This window comes from Vombatus ursinus, unplaced genomic scaffold (assembly GCF_900497805.2).
Source record: "Vombatus ursinus unplaced genomic scaffold, bare-nosed wombat genome assembly UNPS02014814.1, whole genome shotgun sequence".
Lineage (NCBI taxonomy): Eukaryota > Metazoa > Chordata > Mammalia > Diprotodontia > Vombatidae > Vombatus > Vombatus ursinus.
The window spans coordinates 14,428,918-14,448,830 of NW_020954592.1; the positions used below are offsets into that span (position 1 = coordinate 14,428,918).

At 37.9% G+C, this 19,913-nt stretch overlaps 1 protein-coding gene across 1 annotated transcript in view; it reads left to right on the forward strand.

The window, feature by feature from the left end:
- Nucleotides 1-19,913, forward strand: part of PPEF1 (protein phosphatase with EF-hand domain 1) — a 119,536-nt gene that overhangs the window by 14,547 nt on the left and 85,076 nt on the right. Inside the window, exon 3 of the mRNA XM_027835428.1 lies at nucleotides 18,013-18,140. Coding sequence (XP_027691229.1) covers nucleotides 18,013-18,140 — 128 coding nt within the window. The remainder of the gene's footprint in view (nucleotides 1-18,012; nucleotides 18,141-19,913) is intronic.

A 19,913-nucleotide genomic window follows, 5' to 3' on the forward strand; every position in this document is an offset into this window, starting at 1 on the left:
ATAGAATTCTTCCAGTTACATGTTTGGATAGAGTCGTTCTGCCCTCCCTTCCATCCTGTTTTACATATTTCTGCACATTCTGTATTCCTATCAAATCTGTGGGAACGAAACTGTTAGCATTTCTCACAGTCACTACATTTTTAAATTAAATTTTGATTTGTTTTTAATTTTATTTAATCTTTTAAATTATATTTGTAAGATACAAGCCAGATATAAGTTTTCTGAGCGTTTTGTAGGTGTAAACTACCTCTGCTGAGGAGCTTATCTTCCTGTATTTTACGTAGGCATGCAGAAATCCACATCCCGGTTTTGGATACCGTCTTCGTAATCGGAGGTTCACTTCCTAAATCAGCTTTTCTCTTCTGCATCCCTTGCCTTCAATGTCTAGCAGTAATGCAAATATCCCTTGTGTCCTTGTGGTCTTAGATAAAATGTTTTATTAAAAATAATGAATGATGAGCGAATTTCACAAAATAGCGGAATTGGAAGGAAAGCTATTCTAGTCCAATCCTGTTAGTAAATATAAGATGATATTCAGGGAAGACAAGATTGCTTTTGTTGAGTTCTTTTTCAGTTGTGTCTGACTCTGTGACCCTAGCTGGGGTCTTCTTGGCACAGGTACTGGAGTAGTTTGCTGTTTCCTTCTCCAGCTCATTTTACAGGTGAGTAAATTGAGGCAAACAGGGTTAAGTGACTTGCCCAGAGTCACACAGCTAGTAAGTATCTGAGGCCAGATTTGAACTCAAGAAGATGAGTCTTCCTAATTCCAACTCCAAGGCTCTATCTACTGCTGGACAAGATAGCAATCTTCAACTATTTGAAGGGTTTTCATGGAAAAGGATGAGATTTGTTCCAGTTTGACCTGGGAGCCACAGATGAAAGTTACAGAGAGATGGATTTAGGTTTAGGGGACATTTGAGGTCATATGTACTTTCTCCCATATTTGACAGATGAAGAAACTGAGGCCCAGAGAGGAAGGAAGGAAGAAAATAAGGATTTCTATAGTACCTACTATGTGCCAGGCACTATGGTAAACCCCTTACAAATATTATCCCAGTTGATCCTCACAGACAACCTTGGGAGGTAGATACTATTTATTATCCCCATTTTGAGGAAACTGAGGTGAACAGAGGTTAAGTAAAATGCCTGGGGTCATGCAGCTAGTTAGTATCTGAAGCTCTTTTTGAACTTAGGTCTTTCTGACTGTAGGTCTAGCACTCTATCCATGTGCTACTCAGCTGCGTCTAGTACTCTATAAAGTCCTGCTTTCTTATATGATTATTGTTATTTCTTTTTTTAGGCAGTTGGGGTTAAGTGACTTGCCCAGGGTCACATGGCTAGTAAGTGTCAAATGTTTGGTCTGAGGCCGGATTTGAACTCAGGTCCTCCTAACTTCAGAGCCAGTGCTCTGTCCACTGTGCCACCTAGCTGCTCCTTAATATGATTATTTTTAAGGTTGACACTTTATTATGAAGTAGCAAAATATACCCAATAATCTCATCAAACAGCATATATTGCTGTGTTGTCTGAAAATTCTATGTGTAGTAGTTTTGGTTAACCTGATACAACTCTTTTTTATTTCTAATTCTTACCTTGCTAAATTGTCTGTAATATTTTACCTGAATTATAGCATAGATTTTCAAATTTTAGTGGCATACATCTGGAATCAATTTTAATGAATAATCTGACTTTGAGATTCAGTGGTCTTTCTCATTGCAATTCTTAATCGATTGTTAATATTCTGATGTGATATATGTTGGCCTTGAAGTCTGACATCTTATCATGTCTATTGGATATGTCTAAAATAGTACTAACTCATATGTTGTTTGAATTTTACCACCTTCATTGAAACATTGAAGTAACTTTTTAATAATTTTATTTACGTAAGACAAGTGATTTTCTTTCCTTTAGTTGCTGTGGGGTTAATTCATCTCAAGTTAACTCCAAATAATTTGAGGCTTTGGAAGAAATGTAGTTGTCATCGTCATAATATTATAGAATGCTAAAGTGAAGTAATCATAGTAGTTGAAATTTATATTTTGATTCTCAACACAGTCCTGTGAATTAGAGTCATAGCTAGGAATTCTTTCATCTCCAATTAGGGAAGGCTATGACAGCAAAGAGAACAGCTGAGTGATAAGGGCATGGTGTTGGCAGCAGTGGCTCAGAAGAGAATGAGGAGAGCAGTGGAAAGTCCACAGGGCTGCAGTTGTACTGGGAAAGAGGATAGCCCATCCCCAGACAAACCTGTTGAGTTTCTATAGGGATAAAAGGGAAAAATGATTTCCTCAAATAGGGTGCCACAGTGATGGAGTTGCAGCCAGGTGAGGGGGCTAGGTCTTACTGCATGGCACAAACCAGTAGAGAATTTGGAGGTAGGGGATGGTAGCCTCCAGACAGTTACAGAGAAGAAGAAAGTCCCCTTGGAGATAAGGACCCTGGTTCGAGTCAAGTCACAGTGGCCCTGTACTAGTCACTGCTTTGCTGTTAGACAAGTTAGACAACTTAGACAAGGCAGGCATTAGCAATTCTGTTTTGTTGTGGGTGGTTTTTTTTTTTAAGTTTTGTTTTGTTGAAAATAACTTCAGGGATCATTTAGTCTACTTCCTTCATAGTCCTATTAATATTGTCTATTATGGTATTAGCTGTTTTTAAACAATGTATCATATTGTTGACTTATATTGGGTAAAATGTTGGTTATATTTCACTTAAATTACATCTGTTTTATTTACAGATAAAATTATTATCAAAACTGGACCTCAGTTTATTCAGTCATTCTTCAACTGATGCGTACCTTTTTAATTTTCAGTTCTTTGCCTCCATAAAAAGAACTGCTATAAATATCTTTTTATACATATAGGCTCTTTTCCTCTTTGATTTCTTTGGAGTATAGTCCCAGCTAAAATTCCACTTCCTGATCACCCTTAGTATTATCCCTCTGTTAATGATTTCCTATCTGTCCTATATATAACTTATTTCTACATAGCTGTTTTCATGTTATCTACCACCCTGTGCTTTGTCCCTCCTTCTCTCCATCCACCTCCCATTAGATTGTGAGCTCCATGAAATCAAGGACTGTCTTTTCCCTTTCTTTATATCATTAGTGCTTAGTATAGTGTAGCTGGCATATTGTAGGTGATTAATAAATGATTATTGACTTACATATTGACAAAATGACCAAACATAATTCCAGACAACTGACAAAGAACACTTCCCACCTCATGACAGAGATTATAGACCAATATAGAGATCAAGAAAAGAATTTTTGGATATGGCCAAGATAGGAATGTTTGTTTTGCTTGACTATGCTTATATAATACAGGGCGGATTCCTTTCCTCTTCCCTTCCCTCCCCTCTCCTTTCCATCTGCCTTCTGCCTTCCAGCCTAACTTTCTCTTAAGTGGGTGGGTGGGTGGGAAGGAGGTAGGAAGGAGAAAAAAGATAAATAATTAATAATTGAAAAAAAATTTTAAATTATCTTAAAAATAAAAAAACCCTTAACCTCTAAAACTTGTCCACATGCTTTTAAATGTGAGAAGAGTATAGTAGTAAATAATTGATTCAGTGTCTTAAAGAGTAAATGTGCTGTTATGGAATGAACATTGGGTTTTAAAAGGATCTGAGTTTGGTGACTTTGATTAAGGTATTTGGACCTCAATTTCCTCATGTTTAAAATGAAAAGTTTGGCTCAGATGCTCTGTAAGTTCTCTTCCAGCTATTAATAATATGAAATATTTGAGAAAAAAAAAAGAGGCAAAAATATGACAGTAACTGCCACATTTCTCCAAGTATAAATGCAATAAAACACCCAGGTCAATAATTAGTGAATTATTAAATGTCTAGGGAAGATAGGACATAGGGACTAGACCTATTATTTCATTGGGGTAGGGAACTTCGGGATGACGAAACTCTCAACTAATGCAGGTCAGGACCTTCTCTATTAACTTAGAGTGCTAGAGAATCGCCGAGAGCATTGGAGGGTTAAGTTACTTGCACAGGATCACACAACCAGAACATATGAGAAATGACTTGAACCCAGGTCTTCCTGGCCTTCATTCACTATATATATAATACCCTGCCTCTATAATAAGGGAAACCAAAAAAAATTCTGCATTTGTTTTAATTTTCTAATTGAGTAAGGACTAATACCATCCATAAATTATTGAGCAACTTGATATACTTATTATGAAAATATTTTTATTAATTGTAAATCATAAATACATTTCTAATTATCCTCTTAAATACTTACACAAGCAGTATTCCTGGGTAAGTTTTAAAAAGTTGTTTGCTTTCATTAGTAAAGAATTCTTTTGAAACAAAGAGATGAATACTACAACTGAGGAACTGATATTTAAAATTATTTTTTTGCCTTTGCACAGATTATCCTCAATGCCTCAAATACTCTTCCCTATCTCTTCTGCCAGTTAGTTACCTTGCTTCTTTCAGGTATCAGCTCAAAACCCATATTCTGTAGGATGTCTTTACTGGTTCCCCCTAATTGCTAATGCCTTTTTCTTTCAGATTGCTTCCAAAAACTCTGTATATAACTTTTATGTACCTAGTTATTTATATGTCTCTTTCATTAGAATGTACAGTCAATCCTCAACTTTCGAGGGGGTAAATTTCCTAGAAGATGATGCATAAGTAAAAAATGTGTATGTTGATACACTGAATTTAAGGGAAATGGGGTTTAGGTTCCTGTTAACCACTAAAAACTTTAACCTTTTGCTAGACATTGCATTAAAAAAACTTTTCTGCATATAATTCTTTATAACAAAATAGTAATTCTAATAATATGTACTCTTCTAATGCTAGAAGAGTGAGAAATATGAATTAACAATTAGGAGACCTTGAAGGTTTTTTAGTAGACTTGTGACATGAGAAGAACTGTGCTAAAGAATATTAACCTGATGGTAATATAAAGCTTTCTGGTTTATAAAACACTTTTCCCCAGCAAACCTGTGACCATAGGAGTACTATAAGTACTTTTGTCCCCATAAAGCAGGGTTTTCTTTTCTTCTTTTTTTCCCACTTAATAGTATTTTATTTTTCCAATTATATGTAAAGATAGTTTTCAACATTCACTTTTATAAGAATTTGAATTCTAAATTTTCCACCTCCCTCCTCTCCCCCTCCCCAAGATGGCAAGCAATCTGATATAGGCTATACATGTACATTCATATTAAACATATTTTTATATTAGTCATGTTGTGAAAGAAGAATCAGAACAAAAGAGAAAAACCACAAGAAAGAAAAAACAAAAAAGAGAACATAGTATGCTTTGTTCTGGATTCAGACTCCATAGTTCTTTCTCTGCATGTAGATAGCATTTTCCATTGTGAGTCTTTTGGAATTGTCTTAGATCATTGCATTGCTGAGAAGAGCTAAGTCTGTCGAAGTTGATCATTGCACAATGTTGCTGTTACTGTGTACAATGCTCTCCTGGTTCTGTTCACTTCACTTAGTATCAATTCCTGTAAGTTTTTCCAGGTTTTTCTGAAATCCAGCTGCTCATCATTTCTGATAGCACAATAGTATTCCATTACATTCATATACCACAACTTGTTCAGCCATTCCCCAATTGATGGGAATTCTCTCAGTTTCCCGTTCTTGGCCACCACAAAAAGAGCTGTTATAAATATGTTTGTACGTGTGGGTCCTTTTCCCTTTTTTATGATCTCTTTAGGACATAAGCCCAGTAGTGGTATTGCTGGGTCAAAGGGCATGCAGTTTTGTAAAACTGTGCAGTTTTATAGCCCTTTGGCCATAGTTCCAATAGTTAGATCAGTTGACAACTCCACCAACGATGCATTTTTTTCCACATCTTCTCCAAAATTTATCATTTTTCTTTTGTGTCATATTAGCCAATCTGGTAGGTGTGACGTGGTACCTCAGAATTGTTTTAATTTGCATTTCTCTAATCAATAGTGATTTAGAGCATTTTTTCATATGACTATACATGGCTTTAATTTCTTCATCTGAAAACTGCCTGTTCATATACATTGTCCATTTATTAGTTGGGTAAAGAAGTGTGTTCTTATAAATTTGACTTAGTTCTCTATATTTTAGAAATGAGGCCTTTATCAGAGACTGACTATAAAAATTGTTTCCCAGCTTTCTGCTTTCCTCTTGGTGTATGGTGTAAGACGTTGGTCTATGCCTAGTTTCTGCCATACTATTTATCAAACAGTAGATTACTATAGTCATTGACTATTGTGTCTTGTGTACCAAACCTATTCTAATGATCCACCAGTCTATTTCTTAGCTAGTATCAAATAGCTTTGATGCTTGCCACTTTACAATATGGTTATAGGCATTTCACGCCACCTTCCTTTGCATTTTTTTTCATTAATTGATATTTTTGAGTTTTTGTTCTCCCAGATGAATTTTGTTATTATTTTTTCTAGCCCTATAAAATAATTTTTGGTAGTTTGATTGGTATGGCACTAATAAGTAAATTAGGTAGGATTGTCATTTTAATTATATTAGCTCGGCCTACCCATGAGCAATTGATGAGATAATGTATTTAAAATGCTTTGCAAACCTTTGGCTGCACTTCCCTCCCTTTCCCATCTTGATCCCTCAGCAAACTAGTTCCATTCTAGACTGTGCTCTTGAGTCCCTTAGCCCTTATCCTAATACCAGTCTTGCCATGGCAACTCTCAACCTCACTCCTACATGTTCCATAAAGCTAGAGAAAATCATGAAACTTTGCTGACTGAGTCCACTACAAATTTATGTTACATAATCTCAACTGGTCCTTCACTGTGTCAGGGCAATCCTTTTACACATCCTTATTCAATTAACTATCACAGCGGCTTTTCCAAACTTTTTGATCATTTCTTAAGCCTCCTAAGGTTCCCTAACCCTCTAAGCTGAGAATCTTGTCTCATCTTTAACTAAAATAGTTGAGACCATTCAGTGAGAGCTCTCTCTTCTCCCTTCCTCACCTCACATAAGCCCTGTGCCTTCTGCAACTATCTCCCTCTTCACCCCCGTCTTACGTGAGGTAGCCCTTTTCCTTGACAAAGTAAATCCCTCTGCATGCACAAATGACCCCATTCCATCCTATCTTTTCCAGCAGATTCTCCTTCTATCATTCTCATTCAATTATGTTCACTCTCTCCTTGTCTAATGGCAGCTTCCCTACTGCCTACAAACAATAGATTCCTCCACTTCTTTTCCTTTCACTGTCAATTTTGCCTTCTTAACATTTCTCATATATTCTCCTTTCTCTCCTAGGACACTGCCACCAACCTGGTACAGGCCCTTATCACCTCACTTCTATTCTACTGGATTAGTGTAATAGCTCACTAATTGGTTTGCTTGCCACCGGTCTCTCCACACGTCAATCCATCCTCTACTCAGCTGTCAAATTGTTCTTCCTAAAGTGTACATCTGATCATATCACCTCCATCCTCCTTCCCCTCTCATTAAATCCCTATCGCCTCCAGGATCAAATATAAAACCTGTTTGATATCCAAAGTCCTTCTTAACCTGCCTTCACCTCATCCCATTCCCAAGTCTTCTTACACTTTACACCCTCCCCACTACCATGTACTCTCTAATCCAGTGACACTGCCCTCCTTGCCTTTGAACAAGACACTCCACCTCTTGATTCTGGGCATTTTCACTGGCTGTCTCTCATGCCTGGGATGCTCACTCACCTTCACTGTTTCTGCCTGTGGCTTTCTTGCCATTCTTGAAAGTTCCAGCTAAAATCCTACCTTTTACTGAAAGGGAATATTATCTTTTCCTGATCCCTCTTAATTCCAGTGCCATGGACACAATTCATCATGAATTACTTCTTTTCCCATATGCCTTCTGCCACTCTCCTCTTTGACCATATCTCTCATGAAGATGTAGCCTTACTCCTTGCCAAGGCTAACCTCTCTATCTGCACAAATGATTCCATTCTGTGAGGGATTGTCTGATGTTGGCTATGTGCCACGTGGGGGTTGTGGCAAGATGGGGCAGGGACAAGATATTAGGAAGTAACCGGAGCTCATGCTCCCGAGGCAGGGGGCTGTGCCATGTGGAGTTGTGGTGAACTGGGATAGGAACTGGATACGGGGAAGTAACCGGAGCTCATGCTCCCGAGGCAGGGGGCTGTGCCACGTGGGAGTGGGACAGCAGAGAACGAGCTCCCTTTGTCTAGTCCTCTCCCTACGTGCAGCGCTAACCCCAGACGTCTCCTTCCGGTATCCGGGCCTAGCTTCCTTTGTCACATCCTCTCCTTTGGTGCAGTGCTAACCCCAGACATCCCCTTCCGGTATCTGATCCTACAATCATTCACTGGTAGGCGGGCTGAGGAGGAGGGGCTAGGAAGGTATATAGGGGCGGTAGGGGTCGGAGCTCGCTCTCTTGCTCTTGCTCCTGCTCTTGCTTTCCTGCTTGGCCTTGCTGTGATGGCCTCTGAATAAAGTTCGAGTGCTTGCACCTCCTGATCGGCTCATCTCTATGTTTATCCGGGTGGGCTCCGAAGACTGGTAAGTATGACCCTGGAAGCCTGCTCCTGTTAGAAGGAGAGTGCACGGCGCGATCGGCACACCATTCCATCCCATCTCTTTCAACACATTGCCCTCTCTGTCATCCTCATTCTATTGCTTATTTCCAGTCTCGCCCTGTCTACTGGCTCATTCCCTACTGCCTATAAACTTGTCCATGTCTCTTCTAGCCTCAAAATATCACTTGATTCTCTCATCCCCACTATTTTCCTGTATCTCTTTTGCCCTTTGTGACTAAACTCCTTAAGAAGACCATCTACAATAGGTGCTTCCACTTTTTTTTTTCTCACTCTCTTAAAACTTCACAATCTGCCTTCCAATTTCATCATTCCACTGAAACTGCTCTCTCCAAAGTTACCAATGATTTCGCAATTGCTAATCCAATGGACTTTTCTCAATCTTTATTCTCCTTGACTTCTCTGTAGACTTTGACACTGTTGGTCACCCTCTTATCTTGATACTCTTTTCAAAGTTTTTGGGGTGCCGCTCTTGCTCCTACTTCCTAACTATCAGACGTCTCCTTCATAGTCTCCTTTGCTGCATTTTCATCTAGATACAAATTCATCTATACCACTTCACTTTGTGATCTTCTCAGCTCCTGTGAATTTAATCACCACAACTGTGTTGATGATTCTCAAATCTACCTTTCCTGCCCCAATTTCTCTACTGACCTCTAATCTCACATCATCAGCTGCAACATCTTGAACTAGATGTCCAGTAGATATTTTAAACTCAACATGTCTAAAATTGAACTCATTATCTTTTCCCCTAAACCAGGAGTAAGGAACCTGCGGCCTTGAGGCCACATGTAGCCTCTAGGTCCTCAAGTGGGATCCTTTGACTGAATGCAAACTTCAGTGAAGTGGTTCCCTATCACTCCCAGGATCAAATATACAGTCCTCTGGTGTTCAAAGCCCTTTACAACCTGTCCCCCACCCCACCTTTCCAGTATTCTTATACCTTACCCCCCACCACATATTCTTCAGTCCAATGACACTGTACTTCCAGATTTTCCTCAAATAAGACATTCTGTCACCTGACTCTGGACATTTTCGCTGGTTGTCCTCCATATACAGACATCTCTACTTTCTGGCTTCTTTCCAGTCCCAACTAAAATCCCATCTTCTGTTTCTTTCTTTTTTTTTTTTTTTGGTGAGGCAATTGGGGTTAAGTGACTTGTCCAAGGTCACACAGCTAGTACGTGTCAAGTGTTTGGTCTGAGGCCGGATTTGAACTCAGGTCCCCCTGACTTCAGGGTCAGTGCTCTTTCCACTGCGCCACCTAGCTGCCCTAAAATCCCATCTTCTGCAGGAAGCCTTTTCCAATTCCTCTTACTTTTAGCATCTTCTCTCTGATAATTATTTCCTATATAGTTTGTTTGTACAACTTTGTTTGCTTGTTGTCTCTGCCATTTGACTATGAGCTCTTTGAGAACAGAACTTTGCCTTTCTTTGTATTCCCAAGACTTAGCACAGTACCCGGAGCACAGTAGGTACTTAATAAATAGTTGTTGATTGACTGATACAACTTCTTCCTCCTTTTTTCTTCAAACAACATTATTTGTTATATGGTATGGATGTCTTGGAGAGGAGAGAAATACTTTGTAGTGGGAGAAATTCTCATGATGTAATAAAAGGATGTCAAAAAATTTATTTTTTAAAAAGAGCATACATAGTAGTCATAGATCTAATCCAGTAAAACAGTGTTTTTAATGTCCCTTATCTTCCAACATTGTTCCCTATTTCATTGATGTGTAAATTAAGTATGGACTAGCAACTAGACCACAATTTTTCATTATTAATGGTCCTTGTGTTTTTTTTTAAAAAAATGATCAATCTATATTGTTGCTTCATTTCCAAATACCTCTCAAACTTCTTCCTTCTCAAGTATGCTACCCTTGTCATAAGGTATAAAGAAGGAAAAAAAAAAAACACTTCAGCAAAAATAACCAATACACCAACTGAGTGAGGCAGTATATGGAATAGTTTGTATCCCTTGTCCCTCTGTAAAGAAGGGAGAGATGTTCATTTTCTCAATAGGGTGAAGCTTGGTCATTCAATTTCTTCTTCCTGTTTATGTTGTTGTATATATTTGCATATTCATATTTGTGTCTAATGGTAGCCCTCTCTAGGGTAAGGGGAAGGGAAGAAAAAAAGGAAAAAGAAATTTGCAGGATAACTTTATTATATATTTAAAAGGAATAACAAGTTATATATAATAGATTTGCGGTTTCATGTGCAATCGTCTTTTTTATATTAGGTTATGAAAATGTTTGTTTTATTCTCTAAAAATTTAAAAAGTCATGCTTGTTTTATTCTCTAAAAATTTAAAAAGTCATAACTGTGAATGTGAATACTATGAACTCACTCATAAAATGGAAGTGAATAGCAGAATGGATTAAAAATCAGAATCTAACAATATGTTGTTTATAAGAAATAGGGCAGCTAGGTGGCACAGTGGATAGAGCACCCACCCTGGAGTCAGGAGGACCTGAGTTCAAATCCGGCCTCAGACACATAATACTTCCTAGCTATGTGACTCTGAAATCACTTAACTCCAATTGCTTTACTAAAAAAAAAAAAAAAAGGTCATGCCAGATTAATTTTATTTCCTTTTTTTTGACAGGTCAAGGATAGACTGTAGATTTGGTTTAACTAGAATTTAGGAAAGTAATTGTTCAAATATTTCAAATTATTATTCTTGTAAAAAAGATGGAGAGATATGGATTAAATGATAATGCAATTAGTTGCACTTGGAACTGGCTGAATGACTGAACTCATAGAGTGTGTTGTTAATGGCTTAATTTCAGCTTAAAAGTAGATATTTTATAGGAAGCCCCAAGTATATGTTCTTAGACTTACACTGTGTAACCTTTATATCAATAACTTGGATAAAGAAATAGATGTCATCACATTTGCAGATGAGGCAAAGATGGAAGAAAAAGCTCAAACAATGGATGACAGAGCCAGGAATCAAAGATATTGACCGGGAAATTAATCTAATATACTGAACTCCATAGGGATAACTGTAAAATCTTACATCTGGATTCAAAATACATTCACAAGTGTAGGATGAAGGAGCAGTGGTTAGATAGCAATGTAGGATTGTGTAGAGCTTATGCTAGGTAGATCCTGTCTACTTTTATGCATGCCTGTGGACAACAGTTTGCAAAAGCTCTGGGGGTTTTAGTGTATTCTAACCTCTTTATGAATCAGCAATGTGATGTGCAGGTCTTTTTTTTTTTTTTTAAACTAATGTGATTCTGTGCTGTATCAAAAAAGGTGTAGTTTTGGTATTATATTTAGTTCTGGATATCATCGCTTAAGAAGGACATTGATAAGCTGCTGAGAATGTAGAGGAGGGCAACAGGGAAAGTCAAAGACCTTGAGTTCATGGTTTATGAGGATCGACTGAAGGCACTGTGGATAGTTAGCCTGAATAAGAGCATCCTCAGGGAGGACCTGATGGCTGTGCTTACTTAAATTCTTGGGGCTTTCATGTGGAAGCAGGATTTGGCTTGTTTTGTTTGCCCCGGAGGATAGAACTAGGAGCAATATGTGGAAATTTAGACTTGATGCCAGGAAAAAATGTTTTCTAACAAATAGTTGACTAGAAGTGAAATAGGTCACCTCAGGAGCTATCAAGTTCTCCCTCATTAGAGGTTTTCAAGAGGAAGAGGCTAGATAACCACTATTTGGATATGTTACAATGTGAATTACTGTTGGGTGTGGGTTAGACATTAGACCCAATGCCTGCCAAAGCCCCTTTCAACTCTAAAATTCTGTGATTCTGGAATTAGAATTATTAAACTCAAGAGTTCTTTTGTACTTCCTGAAAATATGTTTCTGGGGCTAATAATGCTCCAGTGTCTGATACAGCTAGAAACATCCAGGTTGAATACAGTAATCTCTTCCACACTGTGACTTTCTCCATCATGATTTTGATGTATCGTGGATAGGCATAAGAAATTAAATGGGAGTTTTTTGGGAGTTTGGTGGAAGCTGCAGATGATATGCAAAAACCAGCAGAGGACTCAGGGCCTATGACCAAACACTTAATCCAAATTTTACCATAAGGTACTGCAAATACCCCATAAGAGAAAAAGAAAAAAATTCAGGCTTCTTCTTTGGTATGAAGGGAGGGCCAAAAAATTTGAATTTTTCAGATTCACTACCCCCTAACCCCAATCCCCGTGATGTGGAATGGATAACGGTACACAGGAATTGAGTCTTCATATGGAGAAAATCAGCTAGGTGGCATAGTAGATAGAGTGCCAGGCCTGAAGTCAGGAAGACTCATGTTCCTGACTTCAAATCTGGCTTCAGACACTTACTAGCTGTGTGACCCTGGGCGGGTCACTTAACCCTGTTTGCCTCAATTTCCTCATTTGAAACTGTGCCGGAGAAGGAAATGGGAAACCACTCCTGTGTCCTTGCCAAGAAAACCCCAAATGGGGTCACAAGGAGTGGGGCATGACGGAAAAACAACAACCATGGACTAAAATCCTCTGACTATTCACAGGTGAAACATTACTTTATTGTGGGAGGGAACAGTAGAGAGGGAGGTTGTATAATTGAGGAGAGAGGAGGTAGTAAACAGAGGAGAATGGGTAATGCTTCCTTACTGAAAACATGATTGAGCAGTGAGAAGAAGCGATAATGATTCCTCTTGTCTGTCAGCAAGAACGGAAGATGCAGGAGAATGAGTTGGAGGGAGTAGAGGGGTCTGAGTGGCCCTATGGAACTGGAATGGGGAGGGGAAATTGTCTCACTGTAGAGGAGATGGATATGAACTTTGTGATGAATTTAATATGGGAAAAGGTGTATGTTGGGAAGCTGCCTCTACTTCTTGGGTAGTATTCTTCCCTAGAAGAGACACACGAGTTTTCAGGGACAGCCAGAACCCAGAATGGTTGATTGGTGGGGGAGGCATAGAGGCAAGGGTGGGATGGTATGACCTTGATAATAGAGACTGACTACCCAGAGGACGAGGGAAGGGCACAGGCTACAGAATCTGGGAAACTGGGTAACTCCCACTTGGCGGAGCTTCAATCTAACATGACTTCTCTCTTCAACTGATATATCAAATAGTGAGTCAAATATATGAAAAAAGCGTGGGATGAGATCTACAAAGGCAATAACATAGAAATTGGATAGAATAGAGAGCTTTGCTCCATGAGGAACAGAGAGAATAAAAAAAGAACAAGGGCCTAGTACATGAATCAGAAGATAAAATTTTAGAATAGACTGAAAAGGAAGAAAAATAATGAAAAGAACAAAGTGATGGATTTTTTTTTTTACAAAAGGACACAGTAAGAGAAAGATACAAAAATAAGAGGTTAGAAGAAAGAAAGATTCTGAATTCTTTATTTAAAAGTGCTAGGAAAGAGAAGGGATGAGAGAGGAGAAGAAATTGATAGTGAAATAAATGAAAGAAAGATTAGTTTGGCAGAAGTGTGTAGAATGACTTAGATGCAGGAGATACTCAAGGCAGTTAGACCAGTTGGAAGGAAATTTCAATAAGCCAAGAAGGGGTCATGGGAGACTGAACTACAGTTTTGACAGAGGGCATGTGTGTGATGGATGAAATTTTTTGAAATGATTTGCGAGCTTTTGCAGAAGTAGAATTGATAGGACACAGTGATATATTGTTAGTGAAGTTTAGGGATGGCAAAAAGACTTGAAACCTCAGTGAGTGTAAGAATGGTGGCACCATTAAAAGAAATCCAAAAATCTGGAGGAGGTGCAGGGTTTTGTTTATTTTAGGAAAGATATGTTGTTTTAGACATAAGTTTGAGGTTTTATGGAATATTCAGGTTGAAAATGATTAATAAGCAGTTAAAAATTCTAGTCTGGAGCTCATAAGAGGGATAAAGCCTGGAATAAAAATTTGGCAGCCATCCTCATAGGGGCGATAACTGGTGCCATAGAGCAGCAAAAGCACTAAGTGAAAGAAGAGAAGATCAAAGATATAACTTTGTGGAATTCCCACATTTACAAATAAAGTCTTTTAGTCTTAGACATATTTCCTAATGTTTAGGCTATTTTCTAACAGTTGGACGTGAAATTGATGACTTAGATAATCACATTTTGTTCAGTTTTTCAGTTGTGTCTGACTCTTTGTGACCCCATTAGAGGTTTTCTTGGCAAAGATACTGGAATACTTTGTCATTTCCTTTCCCAGCTCATTTTGCAGATGAGGAAACTGAGGCAAACAGCGTTGAGTGACTTGCCTAGGGTTACACAGCTAGCAAGTGTCTGAGGCCAGATTTAAACTCAGGAAGAAGGGTCTTCTTAACTCCAGGCCTAGGGGTTTATCCACTGAGCCCCCTAGCTGACCTAATCACACTACTGATTAATTTTTTATTATTTTTAATTTTATTTTTTAATTTATTATTTATTTATTATTTTTTTTTAGAATTAGAAAATCTAATCTTTTTCAAATATTGGACCATTCTGAATTTAAGCCTTTGGATATAAAATGTTACTAGACACGATTAAAATGATATCTTGGAAAAAGATTATAACTCTCTTCTTGCCGTCTGTCCTGCAGAAGAACTCTCTGGACCACTCGACCTTCAGAGACCTCCCCTTTTAGACTTCACCCCTTAGCTTTAGAATATTTTTCCTGGGGCCTGTGCTTTCCTGAGTGGTGAATTCATGAGTGTATGCTTAGGTGGCTAGATGACCCATTGTATCTAACTGACCTCAATCATGTTTCATGTCTATGTTACTGCTCTTCATCAGATACAATGGATCACTCAGAGTCCAAGGGTTCAAAGTTCTTTTACTAAGGAAATACAAAGAGATCAAAGGAAGAGGGAAAGACAATTTTTATGGCAAAAATATTTATAGCAATCCTTTGTTGCAGCACCAAAGGACTTGAAGCAAAAGAAGTCCTATCAAATGGGAAATGACTAAACAAATTTTAGTATATAAATGTAATGGAACATTATCAAATTGGATGAAATGTTGAAATGGATGTTTTTAGAGAAACTTGGAAAGACCTGTATGAATGGAAACAGAGTGAAGTGAGAAGAACCAGAACAATTTAAGCAATAGCAGTAACATTGTAAAGAAAAACAATTATGAAAGACTTTAAAACTGATAAGTGCAATGATCAACCATGACTCCACAGTATTGATGATGGGCTATAATGATTACCCTATTGTAACAAGATGAAATTTAATAGAAATAAATGTAAAGGCCACTACATTTGGATTCCAAAGTCTGGTTTACAATGGGAATGGGGAGTAGTTGTGGGTAAACAACAGTTCTAGAGGAATATAAGCTTAATACAAAACAATAGTGCACCACAGCAGCCCAAAAGAGAGGCATTGAGTGCATAACAAGAGAGGTGCCCTTCTTAGACATTGCGTTTAATTCTGAAAGCTATATTTTAAGAAGGACGTTGAAATGGTAGCTGTGTCCAGAAGAGGCTTTAAGGATGGAGAGAAGATTAGAGAACATGTGAAATGAGTACTAATTGAAGAAACTGAGAATTTTTACCTACTTTGGAGAAGATTTAGTGGGGACATCATAGCTGAATTCAAGTAGTTTAAGGGGCTGTCATTTGAATGCTTTTTAGGGTAGAATTAGAAAAATATAAGTGGAAGTTGCAGAGAGACAGTTTTAGGTTTGAAAGAATGAGAAAACTTCTTAATAATTAGAGGCAACGCAGATTGGAAAGGGCTGCCTTGAGATACAGTGCATTTGATGTGACTTTCACTCAAGTGGAAGCTTGATAGCTACTTGTTGAGAGATTTCTATATATAATATATGCAATCCACACTGGAACAGAAATTCTCTCAAGTTCATACACACACACACACACACACACACACACACACAGAGTTCTCACTTTATGTAAGTGGACCATTTTGTAAAGAGATTTTTGTGTAATGTTAATTTGCCTACAGGTGTGGGGAATAGAGGGAGGCAGGAAGGAGGGGGCTGGCTGGTTCAACACATGGGGGTCAGGTACGGAGAAATGGGAGCAGTGGGAGGAACTTAGGACTAGCCATGTCGGGGTCTGCCTGAACCAAGAAGAAAAAGGAGTAGGATGGACACATTGGGGCCTGACATAGACACAGAGAGGAAAGGACAGGTAACACATGGGCTGGAAAACAGATAAGGGGTATCTGAACTTAGAGGGAAGATAGACACTGCAGGTGGACATCTGGGTGGGTGGGTGGAGCAGAGCAAAGGTCTCATGTCAAGCCAATCTGGCAGCAGCCACTGTTCTGCTTTCACTTGGAGGGGAGAAAGAGAGAGAGAAAGAGAGAGAGAGAGAGAGAGAGAGTGAGCGAGCAATGTACTGTACAGTAAAGTTAGCATGGGTGTTTTTTGGAATATGAATTTCTTTCAGAATTCTTTATGCAAAGTCAAATTTGCATAATGAGAATTTAGTAAAGCAAGAGCTCTTTCAATAAAGAGTCAGTCAGTCCACAGTGGACTATGTGCTAGTGTCCAATGAGTCTTTCTATGGTAACAAAGAACTTGTTTGTTGAATTGAATTGAAATGAAATGAAATCAGGATCATAAATTGAAATCTTCAGAGACCATATTATCCAAACCATACCTGAGCAGAAATTCCCCTCAACAAGTAGTCATCAAGTTTCTACTTGAGTGGAAGTGACAGCAAACCCAGTGCATATTTTATAGACAGTATATATTTTATATTTATAGACACTAGTCACAGAGAATGACCCTCCCAGATAAGAGTAGATAATTAATATCAATACAATTAGCAGAGTACTGAACACTTGTGTTCTAGTATCCTGCTAATTATTGCTATGTGTTACTCAGTTACCTGATGTTGTAGTTTCTTGATGAGAAACAATGATTCAGACCTTGTGTTTATCCCATGAGGACTTTTGAAAGTTTTAGTGAAATAGTACGCATCATATGCCTTGCTAGCATTAAATAAGATGCTTAGGGAGGTATATTAACTCTCTCAGGCTACTAAGTTACCATTTGGTACACTGTAGCACTGATACACCAAATGGTACCCTTGGGAACTGGAAGGAGCCATTACAAAACTTATTTCAAAATGATTTTATTAGAGCTGTCTCTCAACTTTTCCATGAAAACAAGTATGAATAAATAAAATCCATTGGTTTTTATACTCTGTTATTTCAACTTTCTGTAATACCTACTGATTAACAACAAAACTGAATTCTTTACCTTTATCTTTCTTCTTATTACTGGAATTGGCACTTATAAGCAATGGAATGACTGAATAAAAAGTGGATGAATAACACAAATGAGGAATGCAGGAGGTCTGGGTAATCTACAGACTACACAATGATCCTCCAGATAACTGGGAATTGATAACCTTTTCAAAAATATTTTTAAAAAAGGACATACAATGTGATTGAAACTTTTGTTCTCATCATTTTAGGATTCTAGGTGAAATCAGACTTTTTTTTCTCTATAGCATCTGCTTCTATTGTCATGGTGTACTAACTATCTTTCTGGTCTTTGTTGTTTTTGTTGATTGGTAGGAATGAAGGCAGCTGTGCTCATTCAGAATTGGTACCGCTGTTACAAGGCTCGGTTAGAATTAAGGAGGCTCCAGGCCATGAACATCTTTGAGTCTATTGAATATGCAGATGAACAAGATCAACTGCAGGTCTGTACTTTTATCTAGTTCATTTATTCTCTTCTTTTGAAAATGCTTACTCACCACCTATTTTCTAAAGAAAAGAATCAGTTAATAAACACATATTTATTAGACTCCTAACATATGTCAGACCCTGTGTGCTAGGCACTAAAGAAGAAGGGAACATGAAATGAATATGGTTCAGAAAAAATTTTCATTTTAAACCCAAATGAACTGGCAAAGAACTCACTTTAATGCTTTTGGCAGATGGTTAAATAATTTATATCCAGGGTGAACTTCAGCTACTAAGGAGCAACTCTAATAGTAAACATTAAACCATATTTTCCTGTAACTATCTCAGAATCAATCAAAGGATGAAGTAAGTAGATGATTTAGGAGGAACATAGTACTTCTTGGAGTTCACAGGATCATGGAATGGTAGAGTTGAATGGATTATCTATATTAAAACTCTTTTTTTTATGAGAAAACTAAGCTCAAAGAATTGCAGTGACTTAGTTAGTGTTGCATAGTTAATAGCAGAGTTGGTCCTAGAACTCAGATCTTATTCTGAGACTCTATTGTCATTGTTATATTAAACATTGTTATACCAAAAAGATGGTCAGAAATCAAAATCACTTTTCAAGACTAGCTTTCTTACAAATTAGGATTTAGAGGGGAGTTAATACATGCACATAATACATGTTTAATCATTCCTTGTTTAATTTCTGATTTGTATAGATTGTCATACTTGACTCTACTTTGTTGTTCACCCCTCCTCCCACATCCAACCAGTTACTAAGTCTTGGTGATTTTACCTCAACAACATTTTTCACATCTGTGCTTTTCACATACAGCCACCATTTTAATTTTGACCCCTATTACTTTTTGCCTGAATTATTGCAACATATTACTAACTGGTCTCTCTTCTTCTAGTCTCTCCCCTGTCTACTCTCTCCTTACACAGTCGCCAAATTAAAATTTCTTAGAATAAATCTGATCATGTTGCTATCCTACTGAAAATTCAGTGGTTCCCTATTGTCTTTAAGATTAGATACAAAATCCTCAGCCTAGTATTTAAAGCCCTCTTAATATGGTTGTCAAATCTCTTTCTAGTCTTCTTTCATATTTATTCCCTTTTGCACACCCTCCATTCCAACCAAACCAGCCAACTAGGGATTCCATGTATCTGACAGCCTCCATTTATGTTAATGAATAAGCTGCTTCCTCTGGTCCACCATGCACTCTTACTTCACCTCTGCCTGGTTTCCTGCAAAACACAGCTCACCTGCCACCTATTATGTGAAGCCTTTCCTGATCTTCCCAGTTGTCAGTGACAAAAAATAGTGCTACCTTATTCAATTCAACAAGTATTTATTAAATATCTATTCTGTGCAGCAACACTGTACTAGGTATGAGGTATTCAAAGATAAAAACGGAAATAATTCCCTCAAAGAGTTTACTTTCTCTCTCTTCTTCTGAGGTCATGTTTTAGGTGTCCCTAGCTCCATATTATTTCTTTATTGTTGATGTTTTCTTATGTTTACTCATTTTCCATCCTTACTTCATGAGTTGAGATTTTGTTTTGGGGCCAGGCTCTGTGTATTTCTGGAAGGAATGATAGGGTCTTGTTTGTGATTGATTTATATTATCTGGGTGCTGAGTAATGGGGTGCTGTATTTTTCAAGCACTAACTTGTCAAAGTGGTCTGATCCAAGGTATAATCTGATGGTTGCTCTTTAGGGTGAAACCCTGCTTTGACCTCAGAGTTACTCAGCTATAGGACTCAGAAACCTTTGGCTAGAC